Source organism: Rhinoraja longicauda, chromosome 4, assembly GCF_053455715.1.
Source record: "Rhinoraja longicauda isolate Sanriku21f chromosome 4, sRhiLon1.1, whole genome shotgun sequence".
NCBI lineage: Eukaryota > Metazoa > Chordata > Chondrichthyes > Rajiformes > Arhynchobatidae > Rhinoraja > Rhinoraja longicauda.
This window is the reverse complement of record NC_135956.1, coordinates 73,761,022-73,788,653: the sequence shown is the minus strand read 5'-3', so window position 1 is coordinate 73,788,653 and position 27,632 is coordinate 73,761,022. Positions and strand designations below refer to the sequence as shown.

The following is a 27,632-nucleotide window of genomic DNA, read 5'->3' as shown; positions in this document are numbered from 1 at the left end:
CAAAGGGCCTGTTTCCATGCTGTATCTCTAAACTAAACTAAACCATGCAGTTATTTACAGTGTATATTAATGATTTGGACGAGGGAATTGAATGCAACATCTCTAAGTTTGCGGATGACACGAAGCTGGGTGGCAGTGTTAGCTGCGAGGAGGATGCTAGGAGGCTGCAGAGTGACTTGGATAGATTAGGCGAGTGGGCAAATGCATGGCAGATGCAATATAATGTAGATAAATGTGAGGTTATCCACTTTGGCGGCAAGAACAGGAAAGCAGAGTATTACCTGAATGGTGACCGATTAGGAGAAGGGGAGATGCAACGTGACCTGGGTGTCATGGTGCACCAGTCATTGAAAGCAAGCGTACAGGTGCAGCAGGCAGTGAAGAAAGCGAATGGTATGTTGGCATTCATAGCAAAAGGATTTGAGTTTAGGAGCAGGGAGGTTCTGCTGCAGTTGTACAGGGCATTGGTGAGACCGCACCTGGAGTATTGTGTGCAGTTTTGGTCTCCTAATCTGAGGAAAGACGTTCTTGCCTTAGAGGGAGTACAGAGAAGGTTCACCAGATTGATCCCTGGGATGGCGGGACTTTCATATGAAGAAAGACTGGATAGACTAGGCTTGTACTCGCTGGAATTTAGAAGACTGAGGGGGGATCTTATAGAAACATATAAAATTCTTAAGGGGTTGGAGAGGCTAGATGCGGGAAGATTGTTCCCGATGTTGGGGGAGTCCAGAACCAGGGGTCACAGCTTAAGGATAAGGGGGAAGTCTTTTAGGACCGAGATGAGAAAACATTTCTTCACACAGAGAGTGGTGAGTCTGTGGAATTCTCTGCCACAGAAGGTAGTTGAGGCCAGTTCATTGGCTATATTTAAGAGGGAGTTAGATGTGGCCCTTGTGGCTAAAGGGATCAGGGGGTATGGAGAGAAGGCAGGTACAGGTTACTGAGCTGGATGATCAGCCATGATCATATTGAATGGCGGTGCAGGCTCGAAGGGCCGAATGGCCTACTCCTGCACCTATTTTCTATGTTTCTATTCAAAGCTTGTGATGGACCTTTGTGCTGGAGGTGTGAAGATTGCTATCTTCTGCTGTTGTCCTGTGCGTGTGTGTGTGCATAGGATTCACAAAGGCTAAATTAACAGTGATAGTCCCTGCTATTATATAACCTACAAGAGCCACTTGGATGAGTTAAGTAAAGGTGCACAGTTCTCCTCTGTACTGCAATACAGTCAGAGATGGCAGAGGGAAATGCTCATAGTTTGGTAGCAACTTGATTTTGAGTTTAGTTTATAGTCACATGTATCGAGGTACAGTGAAAATCTTTTGTTGGGGCTAACCAGTCAGTGGAAAGACTATGTGATTACAATCGAGCCCCTCCACAGTGTACAGATACATGATGAAGGGGATTACATTTTGTGCAAGGTAAAGTCCAATTAAAGGTAGTCCAAGGGTCAAGAGGTAGATAATAACTCAGGATTACTCTCTAGTTGTTGGTAGGATGGTTAGTTGCCTGATAGCAGCCTGTAAAAGACTGTCCCTGTCCCTGGACTACTTTAAATCTCAAGTTTGAAGTTGTAATAACTGTTTAAAATTCACGGTTGCTTGCTTTGTTAAAAAGTACAAGAAATCTCTTTTATTTTTTTATTTTTTTTAAGTCCCCGTTTTCCTTTATCTAATATTTCTTAGTGTAGGCAAATTTATTGAATTTACAGATGTTTCAGTAATTTGGGGAATAAAGGGCAGCACGGTGGCGAAGCAGGAGAGTTGCTGCCTTACAGCGCCACAGACCTGGGTTCGATCCTGACGACGGTTGCTGTCTGTGTGGAATTGGCACGCTCTCCCTGTGACCGTGTGGGTTTTCTCGGGGTGCTCCGGTTTCCTCCCTTATTCCAAAGACGTGCAGGTTTATACAGTTTCTATGTTGAAGATGCCTGCAGCCCCATAGTAGCTGGCAAGTCCAAATGCTCGATCTTGTGTAAGCGTTGGGCATTCATAAACTGTGGACTTTTACCTTAATGTTAATTTTATGCTCTTTTTTTTTTTAAAGTGGAATGTCCAGTTACTGTACTGCTACAAGCATTGTGGTCAATAATGAAACGAGTGTTTCTGTAGCAACATGTGTTACCTGTGTTACTTGCCAGGACACCACTGGCCCAAGCTGAAGAGAGTCTAGTGTTCAATTGTTGAACACTACTGAAAAGGAACAATAAAATTCTTAAGATTGACACAAGATTCTGGAGTAATTCAGCAGGACAGGCAGCATCTCAGAAGAGATGGGAGGGAGGGGGGGGGATGATGTTTCGGGTCGAGACCCTTCTTCAGACAATCCTGCTGCTTCTCCTGCTGTTACTCCAGCATTTTGTGTCTATCTTTGCTGTAAACCAGCATCTGCAGTTCCTTCCTACTCAATAAAATTCTTACTTGCCGCAGAATGACAGATCTGTAAACACAATACTCAATAGATAACATCACAAATAAACAAAGAAAAACCTCAATAAATAATAAGCTCTTATTAGTGCAAAATAAAACAAGAGCCCAAAGTCCCTTGTGTAACTAAGACAGTTTGTAGTTTTAAGTTTAGTTGATGTTTATAGTGTTCTATTGTGTGATTATTGTTGGGAAGAAGCTGTTCCTGAACCTGGAGGTTCATTCATTGCCCTAAATCACATCTAACTGTTAAAATTTCTCTGATTTGCAAGTATGAACCTTCTGTCAAGGAAAGGGGCAATTCGTATTTCACGATGATTTTGCATCTTAAAAGAGTTAATCGTCCGTCTACAATTAAATAAGTTTGTTATTCCAAAGTTTTTAAGAAGAAAGAAAATCGTGGGAATATTAAGTTGCACAAAATTCATATGCACAGAAGGGTAAAACGGGGAGCCTATTTCCCGAAGCAAAGATATAAGTGGCTGAGGGGGTCATGATCTGGCAGCAGAGTCTGCTCAATCTTTCCAATTTATGGTTGAACTTCTACCTCACTGGTATTTTCCTACACCATTCCATATCTCTTGCATTCCTTAAAACCAAGAAATGTGTCAAGATCTTTTTGAATGGCATCATTGAGGAAGTCTCCAGTCCCAAGGGAGAGTGAATTCCAAAGGTTCACTGTTCATTCAGTGAAGAAATTTATCCTCCTCTCAATTGTAAAGGTGATGACATTCAGCTTCAAGACTCCTCAGCCACAGGGAAGGACCTTTCTGTATTTATTCTGATGAGCCCTGTAATTTTTTTTATAAGCTTCAATGAAATCACCTCTCATTTCTCTGTCATCCAATGGCAAAATTAAAAAAAGTTCAGATTCTCGTGCAAGGGAAGTGCCTCATACCATACAAGCAGTGAATGATTTTTAAATGATATTGATTCCATTGTATATGGTCTTTTCACAGGGCCCCCTTCCCGATTCATGTGGACATTTCTGGCAAATGGTTTGGGAGCAAAAAAGCAGAGCAGTTGTGATGCTTAATCGTGTCATTGAAAAGGGATCAGTAAGTGAAAGATAATTTGTTTTTGTAAATTAATTTGAGTTCACTGAACAAATATATATTATATATCCACTAACGTAGTTTCCATTTACATTATGCATGTGAACAGGGGAAGATTTTGTTCAACCACCTTAAGATAAACGTTAATTGGCCTGATGTTGATTTGTGACCAAGATATTGCTATTTTTGTTTGTTCAATGTGGAGAGGGTAGCGAGTAATGATTGTTGTGCGTGAGAATCATTACTGACAGTGTTGTTCATATTATCAGTTGATCAGCGGCCATTTCTCCGAACACCTGCGCTCTGTCCGCCAATGTCTACTGGATCTGTTGGTTGCTAATCATTTTAACTTCCCTTCCCCATTCCCATAAATGATCCTTCTGACCTGTGCCTTCTCCATTGCCACAGTAAGGTTACTCACAAATTGTAGGAACTGCATCTCATGTTCTGTTTGGGTCTGGAGAAGTCGATGTTCATACCCTTTGCAGCCCACTGGTATGAACATCGACTTCTCCAACTTTAGATAGTTCCTCTGTCCCTCCCGTCCCCTCCTCCTTCCCAGATCTCCCTCTATCTTCCTGTCTCCACCTATATCCTTCCTTTGTCCCGCCCCCTGACATCAGTCTGAAGAAGGGTCTCGACCCGAAACGTCACCCATTCCTTCTCTCCTGAGATGCTGCCTGACCTGCTGAGTTACTCCAGCATTTTGTGAATAAAAACCTTCGATTTGTACCAGCATCTGCAGTTATCTTCTTATTCCACCTATTACTTGCCAGGCTTTGTCCTGCCCCTCCTCTCTTCCAGCTTCCCCCCTCCCCCCTCCCCCCCCACCCATAATGGCTGAAGAAGGGTCCTGACAACAACACCTATCCATGTTCTCCAGATGCTGTCTGACCCGCTTACTGTTTTTATGAGGAAAGCATTGTGGCATATGATATATTGAGTTATACAGAAAATATGAGCAAAGAGTGGCCTTTCAGTCCTTTTGAGCTTGCATTGCCCTATAATGCTGTGCACAACATTCACAGGGTGGTCTCCCCAAAGTCCTTTCATTATTGTAGCTAGTCAACCTTGCTCTCATACTTGTATCCTCTTGCATTGAAGGATTAACATATAAGTTGCAACCTTAACTGCTTGGTGCATCTGCTTGCTTGCTTATTTGTAATGACGTGTGCTGTACATTAGCACGTGAACCACCGTTTGCCTTCGTTTTTCTTACCAAAATGGATGGACATTTATCCACGTTATTTACCATATTTATTCCTATTTGATCAATCTAAGTTGCCTCGAGGTCTCTTTGCTTACACCTCCAAATTCATAACTTTATCCCTTTAGATGTAGTCAGCAAACCGCAAGCACAGAATCCAAGAGTACCCCATGTTACATTCCTTGTATATGCACATACTTGGCCAATAAACTTATTCATTCATTCATTACTGCTTGCCACTTGGAGAAAGACTACCATATTACTACTGTTTCCTGTCCTTAACAATTCTAATCAAATTTAATTTTGCCCATTAACTTCTTACATGGAACTTTACCAAAAGCTTTCTGAAAATCTAAGTACATCACATCTACTGGTTCGTGCTTGGTTGTTGTTCTGACTACATCCTTTAAAAAAAAAAAATTGGTTTCTCCAACATTATCTCCCTTTCAGAAATCTGTGTGATCTAATCCCATTTTTTTTCTGAGTGCCTGTTTTTATTTAATCCTTCAACGTAATTTACAGCACTTTCTCCATCTCAAATGCAAGACTGACTGTTCTGTGCTTCCTATTTTCTCACACCCTTTTATAGAGTATGGAGATACATTTACCATCCTCCAATATACAGTCATTGTTCCTTGATCTATTGAATTCTAACACATGATAACCAATGCATTAATTATTTCCATGGCTCTCATCTTTAGTACTCTGATGCAAATTATCAGAGATGATGATTTTTGTTAGTTAATTTCTCTGAAATGAGTTTCTTACGAATAGTAATTTCCTTTAGTTTTTACTTAATTTATTTAGTCTGTCAATTCTCTATTCCCTATTAAAAATCCCCCTGCATCTGATCATAGGGAACCTATACTTGATTTCACAGATCTTTTTTATTTTGCATGTTTGAAGCTTTTGATGTCCATTTTTCTATTCCCTGCAACTTTACCCTTGTTTTCTATTTTTGCTCTTATTTATTTGTTTCCCTTGCAAAAATCTATACTGCTCCCAATGCTCAGGTTTGGTGCATTGTCTGACAATCGTGTGTAACTTTCTCTTTGGATCTAATTCTTCCTTAACTCTTGTTAGCCATGGTTAGATCACTTTTCTTTCTTTTGATTTTTGAACCAGGCAGGAATATATAATGATTGCAGTTCCTACACTCATTCGTTGAACGTGAACCATTGTCTCTCTATCAACAAGATTTTGGCTCATGTTCAATCTCTTATTGCCTCGGACCTTGCTCAACAGGATTTTTAACTAATATTTTCTTACACAATACTCAATCGAGGATAGCTGGTTCCGGTTTGACAGCTCAACATATTGAGCCCAAAGCCATAGGACCAGGATTTCTTCCCCTACCATATTACTGCTGAAGAAGGGTCTCGACCCGAAACGTCACCCATTCCTTCTCTCCCGAGATGCTGCCTGACCTGCTGAGTTACTCCAGCATTTTGTGAATAAATCAATATTACTGCTGATTTGCTTTTGTTTCGTGATTATGGATGTATCATTGTTGCATGCATCTTTAATTTCCTGTGGATGTATCATTGTTGCATGCATCTTTAATTTCCTGTTCGACACCATGCTCTCTTATCACCACATGAAGGTCTAGAGACAACCATCAATATCTTCTGCCCCTTTCACTACTTGGGTCCAGCTTGGCAGATTCCACATCTTCATTTTCGAATTAATCTTCTTTCTGCCTATTGCACTTGCATCTTGCTTTGCTAACAATACCACTCACTTCCTTTCCATTTTGACTGCCCTACCTAAATATTTAATAATTCAACTCACAACTTTGGTCACTCTGAAACCATATCTATGTAATATTGTTAACTTATTCATCTTATTATAAATGCTTCATGTTTTAGATGCAGCACCTTTAGCTGTGTTTTTTTGACTTTTTGAGACATTTTGACTGTTTTATTAGTAGGTGCTTGTTGCTTTGAAACCCACCATCTTGTTGCAGTATTCTTAAAGAAAACTACTGAAGAATCTATACTCAGATTTTGTTTTCTCTCCCACAATATAAAGTACATATTCTTTTCAATAGAACACTGATTTAAAAAATAAATAAAAGTTGGAGCATTTTCAATGTACTTTGGCAGACCCATGGCTTGGGACTCTAGACCTCCTGCTGAATTTTTAAGGGACTGCAACAATAAAGCTATTTAGCCAAAATATTGGTAGACATATTTCTCCTTATCCAGCTTAACAACAATGCTTAAGGGATTTGCAAAGAAAAGGATTTGTCAGGAAAATATTTGTCAAAACATTGCCACATGAAGGATTTGAAGAAGATAAGAGAAGGATTTATGTTTCCTATAATGTTAGCAATGCTGAAGAATGTAATCGAATCTCAACATGATCTTTTCCTGCATATCTTTGTTTCTACATGATCCCCCCCCCCCCCCCCATTGGGGTCTATCTATGCCCCTCTTACCTTGCATGGTTGATCAGTTTTTATTTCTGATAGGGAATAGTAAATTTTGTCCAGCAATCTGTGCTGTGATCGTTGCATTATTTTTTTTCAAATGCAGTGAGAATTTTGTTTTAATTCTGTGGTGTTATTCTAAAGTTTGGTTATATAATGTTTGTCCCATTATTGGACGGAAGTAGCATAACTTTCCCAATTAATTGGCTCTTGAACAGGCACAAAAGCTTTAAGGTGTAGGCATGTTTAATTAAAATAGTACTTGCATAACTTGTTACTTTGCCAATGTTACTTTGGTGTTAATATTGCAAATGTAATACAGGATGTTAGAGATCTGCCTCCAAATAAGATCGGATAAAGTTCTTATCAACTTTTCTATCCTCCTTGCCTTGTGGAACTGCCAAGTAAAAATGTTGAGTACAAATGGACGACATCTAAATTCAATTTAATTACTGTATCTGTGCCATAATAACTATTTACAGCTTTTTTTAAAGCCACGTGGTTTATAGGAAAGTGAAACTTGTGTGTTGTCTTTTCTGTTGCAGGTAAAATGTGAAAAGTATTGGCCAAACATGAACGAGGAAACAATGGCGTTTGAAGATACTGAGTTCAGCTTAACATTATTATGTGAAGATGTAAAATCATACTACACTGTGCGACAGCTGGAATTGCAGAGAAACTCTGTAAGGGGATTTTTAATAGAAATGGTGGTAGTGATATTTAAATAGGTCTTATTTCATAGAATCACACAGCATGTAAAGAGGCCACTCAGCCCAACTCGTCCATACTGACCAGTGGCCACACTTCTGTATTAATCCCATCGCCCAACACTTAGCCCATAGCCTTCTATGCCTAGGCAAATCAAGTTCATCGCGACACACCATGTTGTCAGCAAACTAGCGTCAACCATTGTTCAAGCAGTACATTCTAGGTACTTGCCACTTTAGATGAAGTAGGTTTTTAAAAAAATGACAGCTGATTACAATAACCTCCCTACTCTGTATTCAGTGAGTTTAGTTTATTGTCAAGTGTACCGAGGTACAGTGAAAAGCTTTTGTCAGTGGACTGGTTAGTGCTCCGATTAATGAAGGCCAGTAGCCCATATGCCCTACTAACTACGTTACCTACCTGTGTTGCCATCTTTGACGAGATATGAACTTGTACTCCAAGCTCCCTTTGTCCCTCAATACGCAATAAAACTATACCGTTCGTGGTATGTGTTTGAGCTTCATTCTTTTTCCCAAAGCGCACTACCTCTCACTTGTCTGGATTAAATGCCATCACCCATTTCTCAAACGATCTTCTTTACTATTTATACCCCTTGCATTAAAATTTTTAGTGTTAGATTTTTTTCATTCTCATAATCTCTTTTCTTTAGTTTTTAATGAAATTTTAAGGTAATGAATTGCATGTTTAGAATGCTTTACCCAAGTTCTTTTTAAATGTTTTACTGATTAAATTTTGTTTTTGTGCCAATAGACTGGAGAGACTCGAGAAATTTACCATTTTCATTATACCACTTGGCCTGACTTTGGGGTACCCGAATCCCCTGCTTCATTCCTTAATTTTTTGTTCAAAGTGAGAGAATCGGGCAGCTTGAACTCTGATTGTGGGCCTGCAGTAGTTCACTGCAGTGCAGGTATTGGACGATCTGGTACCTTTTCTTTGGTAGATACTTGTCTTGTTTTGGTGAGTGATCATATAACTTAACGAACTATTGAAAGTACCACATGGTTACCCATCAGTGAGAAATCATTTAATATCCTATTGCAGTAAACCCTCATTATAACAGTCATGGGTGGGAATGGCGTCAATCATTGCCGATAACCGAGTATGGGTTTTCCCCCATTGACATAACTGCCTGGGTGTCGGGTCAGAATCCTGGAGCCCCGTCACTGAGATCCCAGTGGGACCTCCCTCACCACAGGGAGCACAGCGGCCCAAGTAGGCTGGCCAGCACCACCTTGTCCAGAACAGCAAGGGAGCAGCAGTAATCGCTGCTCCTGCTGTTGATTCCCACATTCAGATGTTGAGAGCAAAATGGGAGGATTGGAGTGGCGGGGTGAGGAAACCCTTTGAGTGAGATTCCCACGATCAACTGCCTGCCTGGAGTTCAGAGTGAAAGGACGCAGTTGATTTCATGGGCAGTTCATCTGCTACCTGGTCCTTTATAATGCCATTCTGTGATTGGCACTAATGTTTGTGCAATAATTTAATTCATAGAACAGCACAGCACAAGAACAGGTCCTTTGGCCCACAATGCCCGTGCTGAACATGATGCCATGACCATCACTTATCTACCTGCACATAACCCATATCCCTCCATTCCCTGCATATCCATATGCCAATACTAAAGTCTTTTAAATACCACTAACATATCTGCTTCAACCACTGCCCTCAGCAACTGATTCCAGGTACTCGCCAACCTCTGCAAAAAAAACCTTACCCCGCACATCTCCTTTAAACATTGCCCCCCTCCCTTAAAGTTCTGCCCTCTAGTATTTGATTTTCCACCCTGAGAAAAAGATTCCGACTGTCTCCTCTATCTTTGCCTCTCATAATATAATATACACAGGACTCCCCCTCCCTGGGACCTCTAGCTTTCCAGAAACAGCAATCCAAGTCTATCTAACCTCTCCCCTGCAGCTAATAACTACTAAACCTGGCATCATTCTAGTACACTTCTGCACCCTTTCCAAAGCCTCCACATCCATATTTTCCATGCACAGCCCCTCCTGACCCTTTCTACGCAGAAATTTAAATGCGGCTTTGAGAATCCTGGGTCATGCCAGCCTAATGTTGGTACACCGTACTTAATACTGTGTCGGTGCTTATAGTGGTTATAGACAATAGACAATAGGTGCAGGAGGAGGCCATTCGGTCCTTCGAACCATTCAATGTGATCATGGCTGACCATTCCCAATCAGTACCCCGTTCCTGCCTTCTCCCCATACCCCCTGACTCCGCTATCCTTAAGAGCTCTATCCAGCTCTCTCTTGAATGCTTTCCGAGAATTGGCCTCCACTGCCTTCTGAGGCAGAGAATTCCACAGATTCACAACTCTCTGACTGAAAATGTTTTTCCTCATCTCAGTTCTAAATGGCCTACCCCTTATTCTTAAACTGTGGCCCCTTGTTCTGGACTCCCCCAACATTGGGAACATGTTTCCTGCCTCTAACGTGTCCAACCCCTTATGCTCACTATGAACAAATGTGGATATTTTTTTAAAATTGTGTCCAGTGACCATATTGTGAGCTAAGTGTATTTCTTACAGATGGAGAAACGTCAAGATCCCTCTTCCGTGGACATCAGAGAAATACTATTGGAAATGAGGAAATACCGGATGGGGCTCATACAAACTCCAGATCAGTTGAGATTTTCATACATGGCAGTTATAGAGGGAGCAAAATATATCATGGGAGATCCTTCGGTACAGGTAAAAGACGTTTATTCTCCTCTTTGATCCCTTAGGGTAATAGAGTTGTGCAGCACAAAAATGAAACTGAGAAATACTCATTTGTTTCTAAATGGTGTGCGGATAACTTTATAATTATGCCCCTCTCCTTTTCCCCAACCAGAGAGTAAATCTTTTCTCTATTTACCCTACATATTTACTCCCATCTTTTTAATAGCTTAGTTTTGGCATTGCGATAGAGCTGCTGACTTACAGAACCAAAGACATGGGTGTGATCCTGACTATGGGTGCTGTATGTACTGAGTTTGTACGTTCTCCCTGTAACTGCATGTTTTTTTTCTCTGGTTTCCTCCCGCACTCCAAATACATACAAGTTTGTAGGTTAATTGGCTTCAATACAAAATTTGGAAATTTTCCATAGTGTGTAGGATAGTGTTCGTGTATGGAGTGATCGACAGTCAGCACGGCTTCGGTGGGCCGAAGGGCCTGTTTCCACTGAATCTCTATCTCTAAAGTCTCAATTGGATAACGTTTAAATCTTCTCAATGGGCCGTGCATGTCCTCTGTGCGGCCTTAATTTATCTCTAAGCCTTGTAATCATTCTGGTAATTCTACAGCACCTCTTTCAAGATCAAGTAGCCTTTTGATATCAATATATATATTTCTACAATGTAATACTCCATCTGGGTCCTGACCAAGGCTCTGCGCAGCTGCAACATCACTTTGTCAATTTTGAATTGCAGCTCCTTGAGATAAAGGCCAATAGTCCATTAATCTTTTTGATTACATTTTAGTCTTGAGTGCTGACTTGCAATGATTTATGTGAATGAATACCCAAAACCATTTGCACTACAACAGCTTTTTGTCCCACCATTAGTAAATATTGATTTGTCTTTCTTGGATCTCAAAGGATGATCTCACACTTCCCAGACCGAACCGCATCTTCCATAGTTATGCCCAACTACTTGGCCTACCTGTATTTATGTGTAGGTTATAATTTTGCTCTGATTGTATGAGTGAAATAAATTTGCCCTTAAATGTTACCAGTCTAATGCTGTATGCCTTTGAGATACTCCAGCACTATGACAGTACTCTATAAGATGTGCTGCCTCAAAGACTGCTGATGTCATCAAAAACCCACATTCCTTGGCCACACTCTCATTTTGCTACTACCAGTGGGAAGAAGGTAAAGGAACTTGAGAATCGTGACCACCAGGTTCAAGAACAGCTTCCCATAATCAACAGGCTCTTGAAGCTTAACCACTACCTCAGCAACTATGATCTTTTATGGACACAAAGTGCTGGAGTAACTCAAAGTAGGCAAACCTTGGAGATTTTACAGTGGAGCAATCAAAATGTAGAAACGAGGAACTGCAGATGCTGGTTTGCACAAATGGATACAAATTCTCGAGTAACTCAGTGGGTCGCATCTCTGGAGATTGGGGATAGGTGATGTTTCAAGTCGGGACTCTTCTTCAGGCTCAAGAACGGTCCCTGCTTCTGAAATGTATGTGAATCCTGTTTTCATCAAATCAATTCCTTCCGTGGGTCATGTGCATGTTGTGAATTGTCCCTCCTAATTTATTTTGAAGTTTTACCATTATTATATCACAGATTGGTCGATGGTGGAGATAGTTATTGGTTAACATTAAATCTTGTAATTTTTTATTATAAAGAAAATAACTTTTCATGTTTTCCAGCCAAATCAAGAGTAAGGGAAAAAAACTATTCTTTCCTTTTCTACATCTATATAATGTGATTGAGCATTACTTAATTTGAATTATTTCCCATGGCTCTTGTCATGTTGAAACAAACAGAGCTAACTCTAAAAAACAATTTGACTGAGTGAAAATGAGGTTTTAATCTTTTGTAATACAAATCATACTTTTTTGAGAATTTTTCATCTTCAGAGTGCTGTAAAGTTCAAGTTGGTAATTTACAGGGTTGAATTTTTTTATATTAGCTTAATTGTAATCCATAGTTTATTCAAAGATTCATTAAAGTTATGTCACAACTTGTCAGGATGTGTCAGATACTTGCAATCTTTTGGTAACATCAAAATTGAAACTTATTGTGATCTGGAAAATCTAATGGAGAAACAATATTATGAATGTTGACCGAGTGAAAAATTAAGTTAATAAATTATGGAAGCAGAATCAGGCCATTCAGCCCATCGAGTCTACTCGGCCATTCAATCATGGCTGATCTATCTTTCCCTCTCAACCCAATTCTTCTGCCTTCTCCCCATTACCCCTGACACCCATACTAATCAAGAAGTTTGAAATTCCTGCTGTGTCCTAACTGGGTGAGAGATTGATAAGACAATTTGTATAAGGAATACTTTGTCTGATCAAAGTTTAAAAAAATGATTTGCTACTTTTGCTATAATGAGACTTTGCGTGTTTTTACTCATTGCAGGTTGCTTTTATGATGATGATTAAAGTAGGAGCAAAGAACGATTTTAATTTTGTTGTCTCGTAACAGAAAAGATGGAAAGAGCTTTCCAATGAAGACCAGGATCCTGTGCCAGACCATGCGCCTCCACCTCCCCAACCTCCTAAACGGGCCCTTCCACGACATAACGAGAATAGGGCCCCTCATTTAGCGGCAGAGGAAGAAGCAGATGCAGAAAACAACATTTCAACAGAAGAAAGTTCAGTACAAGAAAAGGAAGATAGCAAAACAAAGTATGTAAAGTAAGTTTGTGTTTTCTAAAAGAAACCAACTAAATTAGTCACCTTGTTTTACTACCCCCATTATCTTTTGAGCTCTTAACTTTGGACTTTCTTGCGCAAGAAGGAATAGCTGGTTTACACCGAAGATAGACACAAAATGCTGGATTAACTCAGCGGGTCAGGCAGCATCTCCGGATAAAAGAAATAGGTGAAGTTTTGGGTTGAGACCCAAAATGTCACCTATTCCTTTGCTCCAGAGATGCTGCCTGACCCGATGAGTTATACAATACAATACAATATCTTTATTGTCATTGTACAAGCACAACGAGATTTAGAATGCCACTTCCATATCGATGCTAAAAAAATAAAAATAAAATGTGGCGAAAACAAAAACAACAAAAGAAGGGGGGGAAAAAAAGGAAATAAGGTAAAGTGCAAAAAGGTTCATGCAGGGTCAGTTGTGCCAGATGGCCATGGGGGCAGAGACACATCATGGGGGGGCTCTCAGCAGGTCCGATTCAGAGCAGCTATAGCTCTAGGAATAACGCTGTTTCTTAGTCTGGAGGTGGGGGGAATAGAAGGCCTTGTAACATCTGCCAGATGGAAGTAGTTCAAACAGTAACAAATTACTCCAGCATTTTGTGTCTTTCATTGGACTTGTGGTTGAAGCCTGTGATGATATTTACATTTTTCTTCCTGCTGTTACTAATGTGCTTACATGGCTAGGAGTTTCCCATGATGTGCAAACACGATTGACAACGTAATCTCATTCCATTTGGTAAAATAATCTGAAGTTATAATTTAGGACCTGATCCCCACTTTTTACTATTTTAAAGTGATTACATCTTTATTTTAAATCCGTCTTTGCCATCAACTCCAAATTTACTTTTTACCTTTGCTCGAAGAACAAGGACATGCTGCAAAATCAAGAGAGAATATTTCAATGTTCTTTATCTAACATTTTATAGTAGACAATAGACAATAGACAATAGGTGCAGGAGTAGGCCATTCAGCCCTTCGAGCCAGCACCGCCATTCAATGCGATCATGGCTGATCACTCTCAATCAGTACCCCGTTCCTGCCTTCTCCCCATACCCCCTCACTCCACTATCCTTAAGAGCTCTATCCAGCTCTCTCTTGAAAGCATCCAACGAACTGGCCTCCACTGCCTTCTGAGGCAGAGAATTCCACACCTTCACCACTCTCTGACTGAAAAAGTTCTTCCTCATCTCCGTTCTAAATGGCCTACCCCTTATTCTTAAACTGTGGCCCCTTGTTCTGGACTCCCCCAACATTGGGAACATGTTTCCTGCCTCTAATGTGTCCAATCCCCTCATTATCTTATATGTTTCAATAAGATCCCCCCTCATCCTTCTATATTCCAGTGTATACAAGCCTAATTGCTCCAGCCTTTCAACATACGACAGTCCCGCCATTCCGGGAATTAACCTAGTGAACCTACGCTGCACGCCCTCAATAGCAAGAATATCCTTCCTCAAATTTGGAGACCAAAACTGCACACAGTACTCCAGGTGCGGTCTCACCAGGGCCCGGTACAACTGTAGAAGGACCTCTTTGCTCCTATACTCAACTCCTCTTGTTATGAAGGCCAACATTCCATTGGCTTTCTTCACTGCCTGCTGTACCTGCATGCTCCCTTTCAGTGACTGATGCACTAGGACACCCAGATCTCGTTGAACATCCCCTCTTCCTAACTTGACACCATTCAGATAATAATCTGCCTTTCTATTCTTACTTCCAAAGTGAATAACCTCACACTTATCTACATTAAACTGCATCTGCCATGTACCCGCCCACTCACACAACCTGTCCAAGTCACCCTGCAGCCTTATTGCATCTTCCTCACAATTCCCAGCTTAATATCATCTGCAAATTTGCTAATGGTACTTTTAATCCCTTCATCTAAGTCATTAATGTATATCGTAAATAGCTGGGGTCCCAGCACCGAACCTTGCGGTACCCCACTGGTCACTGCCTGCCATTCCGAAAGGGACCCATTTATCCCCACTCTTTGCTTTCTGTCTGTCAACCAATTTTCTATCCATGTCAGTACCCTACCCCCAATACCATGTGCTCTAATTTTGCCCACTAATCTCCTATGTGGGACCTTGTCGAAGGCTTTCTGAAAAACTTAATTTACCATGCAATAAACATAAGGAGGGATATGGATTATGTGCAGTTAAATAAGAGATGGTCTTGGCACCATGGTCAACACAGACATTATGGGCCAAAGGGCTTGTTCTTGTGCTGTATTGTTCTATATTCTATTGTCAAGTCAAGTCAATTTATTTGTATAGCACATTTAAAAACAACCCACGTTGACCAAAGGCGGTATAATCAGTTTTAAAAATAAAATTCCAACCTTTAAAGGAATAGTGCCATCGCACTTAAATTTTAATAATTTGTTTTTGTATGCTATCACTTGAATCTGACAATTTTGCACATTTAAAACAGAGTGATAATGTTTATAATTAATGGTTCTATATCTTAGAGTAAGAAAGGCTTCCTGAAAATGTACGTTCCCAAATCTTTAGATCAAGTATGCTTGCAAGTGAATTTTAATATTTTACCTCCTACCACTAGTATTTTGCTAATTACTGTTCTATGATGTCTATATGAAGATATCTTGTTTATGTTTTTAAAGTTTTTTCAGAAAAATGTGTTTCTAAAAGACATGCAGATTTGTGGGTTAATTTACTTCAAAATTGCCCTCAATGAGTGGATAATGGGTGGAAGACGCCATCATCTACCTACGGAACAGAGCTCTTTCACACCTGGAGAAGTCGGATAGCACTATGAGAATCATGTTCTTTGATTTTTCCAGTGCATTCAACACCATCCAGCCGGGGCTTCTGGGGGGCAAGCTGGAGCACACAGGAGTGGATCACCACCTCGCATCCTAGATTCTGGACTACCTCACCAACCGACCACAGTATGTGAGGACAAAGGACCTGGTCTCGGACAGGATGGTCTGCAGCACTGGGGTTCTGCAGGGAACAGTGCTAGCTCCATTCTTGTTCACCCTGTACACTGCGGACTTCAGGCACAGCTCTGCAGACTCCTATCTACAGAAGTTCTATGACGACTCTGCCATCGTCGGCCTCATCACGGGCGACGAGGACGGGGATAACAGAGAACTGATCAAGAAGTTTGTGGACTGGTGCCAGCGGAACTGCCTCCGGATCAACGCGGGGAAAACCAGGGAGAAGGTGGTAGAATTCCGCAGGCGCAGCCAGGTCCCCCTGACACCGGTGAACATCCAGGGAATGGACATCGAGAGGGTGGATTCTTATAAGTACCTGGGTGTCTACCTCAACAATAAACTGGACTGGACTGAAAACACTGATGTGCTTTACAGAAAGGGCCAGAGCAGACTTTATCTGCTAAGGAGACTCGGGTCCTTTGGAGTGCAGGGACTCCTAAGGACATTCTACAACACGGTGGTTGCATCGGCCATCTTCTATTGAATGGTCTGCTGGAGCAGCAACATCTCAGCGGCGGAAGGGAAGAGTCTCGACAAGTTGGTCAGGAAGGCCAGCTCTGTCCTGGGTTGCTCCCTCGACAGTGCAGGTGGTGGGAGAGAGGAAGATGATGGCAAAGCTAACGTCGCTGCTGGACAACGACTCCCACCCCATGCAGGACACTGTCACTGCACGGAGTAGCTCCTTCAGTGACAGACTCCTTCACCCCAAGTGCGTGAAGGAGAGATATAGGAGGTCCTTCCTTCCCGCTGCTGTGAGACTGCACAACCAGCACTGCTCCCAGCAGACGAGTCAACAATAACAGCTAAGAACACACAGAAAACTGATGACAATTTATATATCTTTTACTTATAATGAATGATCTCTTGCTATCCACTTTGCTGCTGTAACACTGTAAATTTCCCCGGTGTGGGACAAATAAAGGAATATATTATTATTATTATTTTAAGAAAGCTGGATAACATCGCCTTACAGCGAATGCAGTGCCGGAGACCCGGGTTCGATCCCGACTACGGGTGCTGTCTGTACAGAGTTTGTACGTTCTCCCCGTGACCTGCATGGGTTTTCTCCGGGATCTTCGGTTTCCTCCCACACTCCAAAGACATTCAGGTTTGTGGGTTAATTGGCTTGATAAATGTAAAAATTGTCCCTAGTAGGTATAGGATAGTGTTAATGTGCGGGGATTGCTGCTCGGCGTGGACCTGATGGGCCGAAGGGCCTGTTTGTGCGCTGTATCCCTAAACTAAACTAAAACTAGTAACATAAAATTAGTGTGAACAGACGTTCAATGGGGCAGCACAGGGAAGCAGTGGTAGAACTACTGCCTTACAGCACCAGAGACCCTGGTTCGATTCCGACTACGGGTGCTGTCTGTACGGAGCTTGTACCTTCTCCCTGTGACTGCGTGGGTTTTCCCTGGGTATTCTGGTTCCCTCATCATAACCAAATCATAAAGGATAAATTGTGCCCTCAATACTATTGCTTGAAACACACAGCTTTACTGTATTAAAGCTTTTATTTCTTGGTACCCGTTGAATCTTTTTGTTTCTTTCCTTCCAGATGTTGCATCATGCATGGGGCACCGATTCCCAGACCTCCACTGATAGCGCTTTAAGTTGATGACTAGGAAGTGTATGATTTGGTCTCTCAATCATTAAGTCTTTGAAATCCACTATGGTACAGATGAGGCATAGTTGGTTGCCTTTTCAATTTTCTTGATCAGATATGTTGCAGTAAAGAAGCTCATTGAATCAATTTGGCCCCACTCCCCTGCTTCATGTAGAATTGCCGATTTAGTATTTTCCCTTGAGCTTATCACGGGTGTGTGTGTCCCAGTAAATCTGGCGTTTCAGGTTCTAGCCCTTTGTGTTGTATAATTGAGAAGTCAACTCTATCCTTTTCATTTTGTACAGTTCCTGAATAGCATATTGTTTATTACTCAGTATCACTTTCTTGTTTGTCTTTCAGTAACATCCGTAAACGACACCGCGAGGATAGGATAGCAAGTACAGCGCAGAAAGTGCAGCGAATGAAACAGAAGCTTAATGAAACTGAGGTGAAACGAAAAAGGTGGTTATATTGGAAACCTATTGTCGTTAACATTGCTGCAGTTGCTACCTTTGCGATTGGAGCTATTGTTTGCTGCTCTTTGTATTTTCAGTGATCAATTTGTAACTTCATTTAAGGGTCTACAGTAGCATATTGCATCTGAGGTTTCGGATGCTGAGGATTGGTGTCTCCCCTGCACAAGAACTGAATGTTTTTTCAGAATTAACAGGTCAGAGAATACAGTAGGGTGGAGTTAACCGTTTAGTTTTAACTCAGAAGTTTGCAACATAGATTCTCAGGTTTTTGGATTGTCAGATGTCTGAATATTCGAAACCACCAGACAAAAAAAAAAATTCTGTTGTAAATGAACTATCAGACCTGTGCTGCAATAAATCTTTGGTTAAACATTGTGCTTCCATTAAAAGCAGTCTTTCTCCTGTTCTTGAGATTTTCCAAAAGGATGTTGGTGTCTTATTTTTGCTTCATGATGGCATGTCTCAACTGGCAGCTTGGACATTTTCAAAGTGCGTTTTAATCGGCAGAGAGTTTTGAATATCCATGCCAGTAAAAGATAAACCAGCAAGGAACAGAAAACAACTTATTTGCATGCCTGGTCGCTGGGTTCTTTACTGCTTTAGTCTACTGCTCTTCTGCATTTTTTCCTCAAACGTTTACTTTCTGACCAGCAGAATTGCTGTGCACTTAAAGCATTTGTTTGCATTAATAAAGTCACTTCTGGCTTAAAATTTTCAGTTATTTTAGGTCACACATTTTTCATTGTGTTTATCACCCTGTATAGAAAATACAGCTTTTCATTTGGCAAAGGCTTTGGAAGCCTTTTGGAAATATAATTTTTAATTTTCTAAACAAAGAGTGATTTAAGTATGGTTGATTATTTACTGTATTATTGTGGATGTCTAAAATACTAGTTAATTCCTTAACCCATAGAGCTGTTCAATCACAGGTTTTTTTATATCAGCAGGACTTTCATCTTCACAGTCCTGTAAAACATATCTCTCAACTTTTACTCAAATTTTCAATTCAACTTCCTATTTAGTCCACAGGCATAAAATATCTGTATTTAAAGATAAATCATGTATTATTTTAAAAGTGCACAGTCCATTATAAAGAGATTGATGTAGAAATGCTGGCAAGACATCCAAAGTTGCTTCTGTGGGTTAAAGAGTTGAGAAGTGTTTCTTGTTAGTGCTGGTTGATAATGTCACTATCCCAAGATGATACAATCTTATGTATTGGGCAGGAAAAGGGTATTCTGTTCAAAATAACACCAGCTCGCATATAGAATTTGTTATAACTTTACATTCCAGAAAGACCAGCTGAATAAAATTCACTCTTGAGTAGTATCTTATTATATTGTATGTCTATGTTGGAGATGACGCATCATACTACACGAGGGTTCTTGTAAACCACTACATCAGAACCTGTTAATGAAAATTGTTGGTCCACTTCGCAGTGCATGTTGTATCACTGAATCACTACTGCGTAATATGATTAGTGAACTTTGTAAATAGATTAACATTCCTTAGTGATAGAAGTCTGGTATTGCACATTAGTTTTAAAATTAAGTTTTAGACTATTTCTGCAGGTCTTCAAAGAGAAAAGTTCTAATTTTTGGACGCAAACCTAAGGGGAGGTGGGTAGGGGGGGTGGTGGGTAAGAAGTTGTTAGCTTTGAAAATCATGCACGGATGCTAAAAATAGATTGTATCAAAACATGAATAAGAATCGGCCACAATAAGCAGTATGTAATGCATTAAAAATATACAGCACTGAAGCCAAGAATGTGGCTCCCCTATTTCCTGAATGTGGCAGGTAACATGTGGGCAATGTTTGATTTTCGCGTATCGAGTAAGCAATCTTCTCATTATTTTAAAAAAGAGGTTCAGGACAAAGGCCGTTTGACAGAACTTGTTGCTGATGTATTTTGTAATAGACTTGTGATGGCAAGTTTATTGCTGTGATCAGTGTGAGATGCAGCTCATTGTCAATCTCAAGTTTAGACTTAAGAAGAACTTTGTGTTATTCATGAACAATTCCCAGTCTGTGTTGCTGTGTTTGCTATGAGCTTATATAGAAGCAGAAGTAAACTGCTCTATTATAACCTTCTACCTCGGTGCTTCTCTGCCTAATGCCCACTCTCCTAGTTTCCTGTAGATTCCAAACATCAGCCTTGTTCCGGGATCCTAAACTGTTTTGATATTGAGCAGGTTGCAACTCGCCATGCAGTAGTTCACAGGACATCTCGAGAGAAGTACATGTCTATCAGCACCTCCAACATAATCTGACAGATTTTGCCAAGCAGATTCCATGTCCATGCAGAGCAGGAGCAGGTTTAGTGCTAAAATCAGGAGACTTTACCTTTTAGGAGTAGCCACAGTGGGGAAGAAATACTGACAAGGTACTGAACCTTTTCATAAGGTCTTTTCATAAGAGCCTGCATCATGATTTTCCCCCCAACTTATCTCAAATGGAAACATTGCATTCTTTTTGGTCACTATTAATAACCTGGAGTAATACATAGTTATATGCAGTTATATGCAATGTTATTTTGAAAACTACATGCTTGATTTCAGTACCCCTACCTCAAGATGTCAAGGTTTTTTTCTTTATTTTCTATTTAAAGAGTAAGTTGGTAAGTAGAGGAGGTAATTGAAACCTGGATCACATCAGCCATAACCTTATTGAATGGTATGGCAAACTTGAAGGGTCAGGAAACCTACTTAATTATGTTCTATTGCCACAATCCATTTATGGTCTAGGCAGGTTCCAAACTCAGCAATTACTGATATAATTATGGTGGCCAAGTGGTTGTCAATTTGACCATGCCATCTATGCACATACACTTATGTTTATGAAACTAATAGTTATGGAACCATCAAGTTGTGGAGTTGTACAAGAAGATCATTGTCTCCTGAAGGCAATAGTATTTGCATTTTAAGCAGAAAATGCATGAAATACTGTGGGATAAATAGTATGACCAATTTATAATCCAGAGATGACACATTTACTTTGTGCCCACTCTTTGGCGGGTGGGAGATACTGATCAGGAATTTGTTTTTTTTGAGGAAGATGGTCTTCTAAACCTTAAGTGGATACTTATTCTAAAAGAACCTGGAAATTACCACAAAGTTGTGTTAAAATCTCATGAGCTGTGGTTTTAAAAGGTGTTCTGAGTAATACCATACTGATAGTGAGTTCTGTTTGGTGTCATGGTGGAGCACAGGAGCAGACCCTTTGGCTATCATGATACAAAATAAAACTAATTCCATCTGCCTGCATGTGGTCTTTCGGCCTCCATTCCCTGCCTGTGCATGTATCTATCTAATTGCCTCTAAAACCTTCTTGCTGTATTGGCTTCCACCACCTCTCCAGGCAGCATCTCCGGGAAAAAATGAAAGGTGATGTTTCGGGTTGGCACCCTTCTTCAGGCTCTGAAGTCTGAGTCTGAAGAAGGGTCCCCGACTCAAAACATTACCTATCAATTTTCTCCAGAGGTGCTGCCTGACCCGCTGAGTTACTCCAGTATTTTGTGTCTCCCTCCTTACAGCTAACGCTTGCTCTTCCAAGCAGGATTCTGGTAAACCTTGGTTGCATCCTCTCCAAAGCCACCACATCCTTTCTATAATGGGCCGACCAGAGCTGCACACAATACTCTAAATGTCCCCTAAACAAAGTCGTGTTTTTGTTTAATACATGACTTTCAGGCATATTCCAGATTTTTTGTTTTGTTTTGAAATTAAAATTTGACCAAACTATACATCGTGGCTACTGCAGTAATGGTACTTATGGTGAATGTATTGAAGTTGAAGAAATGAGATGCAAGATGGTTGGCAGATGTTGAATGGGATGCAATGAAAATGGCTGGAGTTAACACTGAAATTAATATGAATAGGAAGTGTTAACTGTCCATGTTTTCTGAAGGAAGTAAATAAAATGTTTTTAATGAGGAGCAGAGTTACGGACTGGACAGCAAAGAAACAGATACTTTGGCCCAAAGGGTCCATGCTGATTGTGGTGATTATCTACGCAATTCCCATTTGCCAGTGTTTGACCTTCATCCCATTACTTCTTTCTTATCCAAATGCCTTTTAACCATTGCGATTGTATTTTGCTCTGGCAGCTCGTTCCACTTCCCTCTGGAAAAACTCGATTCTTTAAAATTCTCTCCTCCTTTCAACTTAGACCTATGCCCTCTCATTCTAGACTCTTAGCTGGGGTTAAAAACTGACTACCTTATCTGTGCTCTTCATTTCTATAAAACTCAATAAAACCGCCCTCAGATGCCTACATTTCACTGAAAAGTTATCTAACCAATCTATTGTAAACACAAGAAACTTGTAGTTTTGGAATTAAAAGAAAAGCACCGAGGAACTCAGCAGGTCGGGTAGCATCTGTAGAGAAAAATGGACAGATTACATTTTGGGTTGGGACCCTTTTCACTTAGTTTAGAGATGCAGCATGAAAACAGACCCTTCGGCCCCTGGAGTCCATGCCGACCAACAATCACCCTGCACACTAGTTCTATCCTGCACTCTAGGGACAATTTACAGAAACCAATTTACCTACAACCCTGTATGTGTTTGTAGTGTGGGAGGAAACCAGAGCACCCTGAGAAAACCCCATGGGTCACAGGGAGAATTTGCAAACTCTATACAGACAGCACCCATAGTCAGGATCAAACCCAGGTCTCTGGCGTTGTAAGGCAGCAACTCTACCGCTACGCCACTGTGCCGCACGTCTTATCCTTCCTAATCTGATGTAACTCTGTAAAACCATGTAACTCTGGCCCCCCATTCCAGGCAACATCATGCTGAATCTCTTTTGCACACTTACTAAGGCAACAATATCCGTGTCCTGTAGAGTGGTGATCAGAACTGTACACCACACTCTCAAAATGTGTTGTACAGCTGCAACATGACATCCCAATTCTTACACTCAGTGCCTCGGCTTTCCAAGGCAAGCATGCCAAATGCCTTTGTCACCACTTGTGTCTCCGTTTTCAGTGGGCTAGAGACTTGCACGTGAGGTGGTGAAGTTTGTGATGGAAGGAAAACAATGCTAAGAAATGTGGGGAGAGAGGCTTCACTCATTTCTGTCTTTACCAGTCACGTCATGGGATGCTGTTCTTCCACTGAGTCCACATCCTGGGAGGTGAACTGATCATGTTATCAAGCTGTTTCTTTGCCTATTTTGGGAATCTTCTTGGCCACCCTTCAACCCAACAGCAAACATTTTAACTATCTATTAAATATTGTTTGTGGTTGCTGGATTATCCATGAAGCTATCCTTTAAAAAAAATTTTTTTTTAAATTTGGAAGGTTTCCTAATTTTCCCCACCTTGCTTATCAGAATGTTATTCTATATTCATAACATCAGGCAGTCACAGGTGATCATGAAATGCTTCATTTCAAAATTAAATTTATTGATTAGTTTTAACATTTAAAATTGGTACAATACGGGCAAGCATATTTAGCCCTAGGCTAAATAACTCAAAAGACAATGAAGTATTTATTTACACAGCCACTAAAACAATTAGCTCTTTTGTTATCTCTTCACTATACCTCTACTTCACCTGAATGGCTTTTAAACCAATTTAAATTAATAGGAAGAAAGGTGACCTACATTTCACGTATTCAGAATCTTCCAAAGTGCTTTTCGGCCAATGAAGTAATCCACGTTCTTGTTTCCCCAATAACCTTTTTGATATGTGACCATGGTAATCATATTCTTCTGAAATATTTACTTCTTTGTCTTATCACTGACTGGCTTAAATGTGCACCCTGGGTGGTCTTCATGTAAAATTTTTAAAGTTATAAAATATTACCTTCAGTTATTTTGTGTGGGGGAACAGATGGAATTTTTTGTATTCACAAAATAGGAGTGATTAAATTGACCAACAAAAGTAATGGCAAAGGGTTGGCATATGGCGATAATATTTTTCCATAATTATTTACATTCAGATTTTCATCAAGAATTATTTCTTGTTACACATCAGGTAAAGTATCCACATTAATAAGTAATGTCTGTGGACAGAAAGTCTGTCATACACAATTTTAATATGTAGATTTTTATTCCAGTTTTCAACCATAAGAACAAGGTTGAATTCAAAACTTTATAGAACAGTGTTTCTTTTTATAATAAATCCATGTGTTTAAACACCACATTAAAAACAAAATGTTTCTCTTCAACTGCAGGTCCAAACTGGGGAATGATGAGGAAAATTAAAGCTTTTAAAATCTAATTTAAGTGTAGGATGTCTGTGGTGCATCTTAAATTTGATTAAACATGGTCATATTCCTAATATGCATTGTCGTAACTTACTAAATATTTTATATAATTCATAGGAGAGCTATATTTTTTAATCCCATGAAGACAAGCCAGTTTTAATTAAAGATAGTTTAACATTTTCTGCAAATATTTTAATGTGATAAATTGAAGACTAAAAGATTTCTTGCAACATTTAATTATATTTGTGTGCCTCTGGAAACCATTTTGCCTGTTATAGACATGATGTTAACAAGTGTAACACTTCCTCGTGCAAAAAGTAATTGTCTCCTAATACGCTTACAGTTTCTAGACAGGACAGTGCAGGTGTGCAAAAGTCACTGTGGAAGCGGTGAAAGATAACTCTTCTCTTTGGCAGGATCGGCCATATGGTACGCCTTATCCCGTCCTGTCTTGTGATTCAAGGGGCCTCACTTTAGCTTTAAGAACTGACTCATAAGTGTTCCCCTCAGTCTCTATATGGATCAAAAATATGTCCCCATGTTCTTATAACTGGCAGAAAATAGGTGAATACAAATATTATCGATTGACTTCACTGTAAAACAAAGTAATTGGCTATCTTGAGGTGCGTCAATTTACTGTTTAATATTTCTCCCAAACCTGTATTATAGAAACAGAATCAGTGTTAATAATCTCCTATGTAATAGTGCACAAGTGCCACCTGTCTTTTTCCAAGATATTAAAATTTGTGAATTTGAAATTTGTGGTTCTACTCTTTTATTAAAATGTTCCTTTGCTTCAGGATTCATACTTGCGTGTGACATGTTCATCTCTGCAGCGTCCCTGCACTGTGGCCATACAGTTTTGTGGTGGGTAGACCCCCCCCCCCCCTCTCCCCTAGTTCCACTTATTCATCCTGTTCACACCAGGCCAAATGCACTACACTACACTAGTGGGGCTAGTGTAGATGGGACATGATGGCCAGTGTGGGCAAGTTGGGCCGAAGGGTCTGTTTCCACGCTGTAAGACTATGACTCTGGTGCTATTGCAAAAAGGCTGTTAACATGAATTGAGAACAAATGCAAGCTGCTTACAAATTGTGATCCATTCGCAAACAATTAATACAACTGTTCTTTCAAACTATCTGGATGTCAAGTTACACAATCCAGTTATTCTACTCAAACCATCTGAAAAAATTCAAAATCAATAACTTGTTATCTAAAGACCAGGATTTTTTTTCCATTGGTTTCTTGATTGCAGTGCTTATGAAGTACTTAGTAATGTGTCGATACAGTGGAACTGTTGCATTGAATAAATGTTTTATGTTCTGTATTGTATGTCATAGGCTAAAGACTGTCTGACTGCTAACTCCACACAACAGATGCCACATTCTGCACCTATTTTTATCAGCCGTGGAAAATAAAGAAAAATACCGTACAAGGACAATGAGGTCCGCTAAGCAGGGGACCTCAATGTAACTGTTTACAGCGTAAACTACTAGATGCAGGAGACAAAAAACACATACCTGACCCCACGGGACTTCTGCAGAGGGTGGATTTCATGTATTGTCACATGTTTTATAATGCTTATCGTCTGCGCCTTGCCAAAAAAGTTAAAAGAAGGCTTTGTACTTCAGTCATTTCACTGTGTTGTATTTTTATACCTTTTGATCTGCATTAAATGTTCTGGATTGAAAAAGAATTGTGACTGCTCTTCTTTAAGTGGAAACCCACAAGGATTATCTATAATTAACTAATATTGCTTATTTTAAGTTGCCTTTAATCATTGCATGTTAATGGCGAGAGTACACAAGTACATAAATTACTGGTTTTATTTTCTGTACATGTAGTTAGTTATTCTTCCTGTGTAAGTCAATAAATATATAATTCTGCTTTATTGATCATATGGATGATTGCCTTGAATTGCCCTGGTCTTTATGGAATCAGTGTTTGACCTGAAGGTGTTAACCAGAGAAATCCAGGTGACAGAGCCATGGACAAAGGATGGACATGTGTAGCCTGTGGTGAAGAAGTGTGATTTGGATGTGATGATAATCCCATGATCCTGCTCCTTTTGTGGTCCATGCTGGAAGTCAACAGGCATATGGCTGAAGTTGAGGTAATGCTGCTGAGTACCAACGGTGAAACCATTAGGAAGAGTCGTGGAGCAGTGTTGTGTTCGATAAATCACCTGATTCAGACAACAGAGTGAACAACAAGGTATTTTATTACATTACCAAATAAGGCACATAGACCCCGAGTACGCCATCCTTTATGGCATTTCTTATCTCGGCAGACTGCGCCATCCGGGAGCCATTCATGAGCCGCTTGTCTGCAGCGTTTCTGCACCTACTAGCAGTAGGGGGTGCAGGTGGACCACCCAATGTGTTGTACTCAGCAAAACAAGACATTCCTCAGCATTGTAAGTTCCCAGGCATGAACAGGTGCAAATACATCTCCCACTTGTCTTGAACATCTTGTTTGTGAAGGGTTTACAATGTTGTGCTGCTAATTTGGCTGATAAACTCAATTTTAGCTGAAATGGTCTGTTTTTTACAATGCACAATGAAGCAGGCCCTTTGGCCTGTCCTGTCCATGCTGACCATCAATATTAATCCGAGGTATTCACAAAATGCTGGAGTAACTCAGCAGGTCAGGCAGCATCTCAGGAGAGAAGGAATGGGTGACGTTTCGGGTCGAGACCCTTCAGCATTTTGTGTACCCATTCCTTCTCTCCTGAGATGCTGCCTGACCTGCTGAGTTACTCCAGCATTTTGTGAATAAATACCTTTGATTTGTACCAGCATCTGCAGTTATTTTCTTACACTATCAATATTAATCCTGTAACTAGAATGGTGGTTGGTTCAATAGCAGGGACTCAAGCAGACTGCACTATCCTAATGTATTTTCAGGCAATTTTTCCATCATATAATTAAACATTGGAATAAATGGAAAGGCTTTAGGTAAGCAGGGTATGAGTCACCTGTTTCAGAAGTATTCTTAAATAAATTGTATTCAAATGGAGTATGTAGAGTGAAACCACCAGAGTGGTCTGAACATCATTAGAGTACACTTCTTGTAGCTTTTCCACCAATATCACCTCCCTACTACCACCTTCGCAGCCA

The 27,632-nt window shown here is 40.3% G+C and overlaps 1 protein-coding gene across 5 annotated transcripts in view; it reads left to right on the top strand.

Annotated features, from left to right (window-relative positions):
• LOC144592874 (tyrosine-protein phosphatase non-receptor type 1-like) overlaps window positions 1–26,362 on the top strand; it is a 55,521-nt gene extending 29,159 nt beyond the window's left edge. Inside the window, exons 4-11 of one of the 5 annotated variants that reach the window (XM_078398065.1) lie at window positions 3,389–3,487; window positions 7,668–7,805; window positions 8,602–8,811; window positions 10,397–10,558; window positions 13,022–13,224; window positions 18,183–18,284; window positions 25,311–25,377; window positions 25,854–26,362. In XM_078398065.1, coding sequence (XP_078254191.1) covers window positions 3,389–3,487; window positions 7,668–7,805; window positions 8,602–8,811; window positions 10,397–10,558; window positions 13,022–13,224; window positions 18,183–18,284; window positions 25,311–25,329 — 933 coding nt within the window. In that variant the 3' untranslated portion in view covers window positions 25,330–25,377; window positions 25,854–26,362. Of the gene's footprint in view, window positions 1–3,388; window positions 3,488–7,667; window positions 7,806–8,601; window positions 8,812–10,396; window positions 10,559–13,021; window positions 13,234–18,182; window positions 25,249–25,310; window positions 25,378–25,853 lie in introns of those variants that run through there. The other 4 variants (XM_078398063.1, XM_078398066.1, XM_078398064.1 and 1 more) reach the window with 4 other exon arrangements.
• Window positions 26,363–27,632: the final 1,270 nt, after the last annotated feature.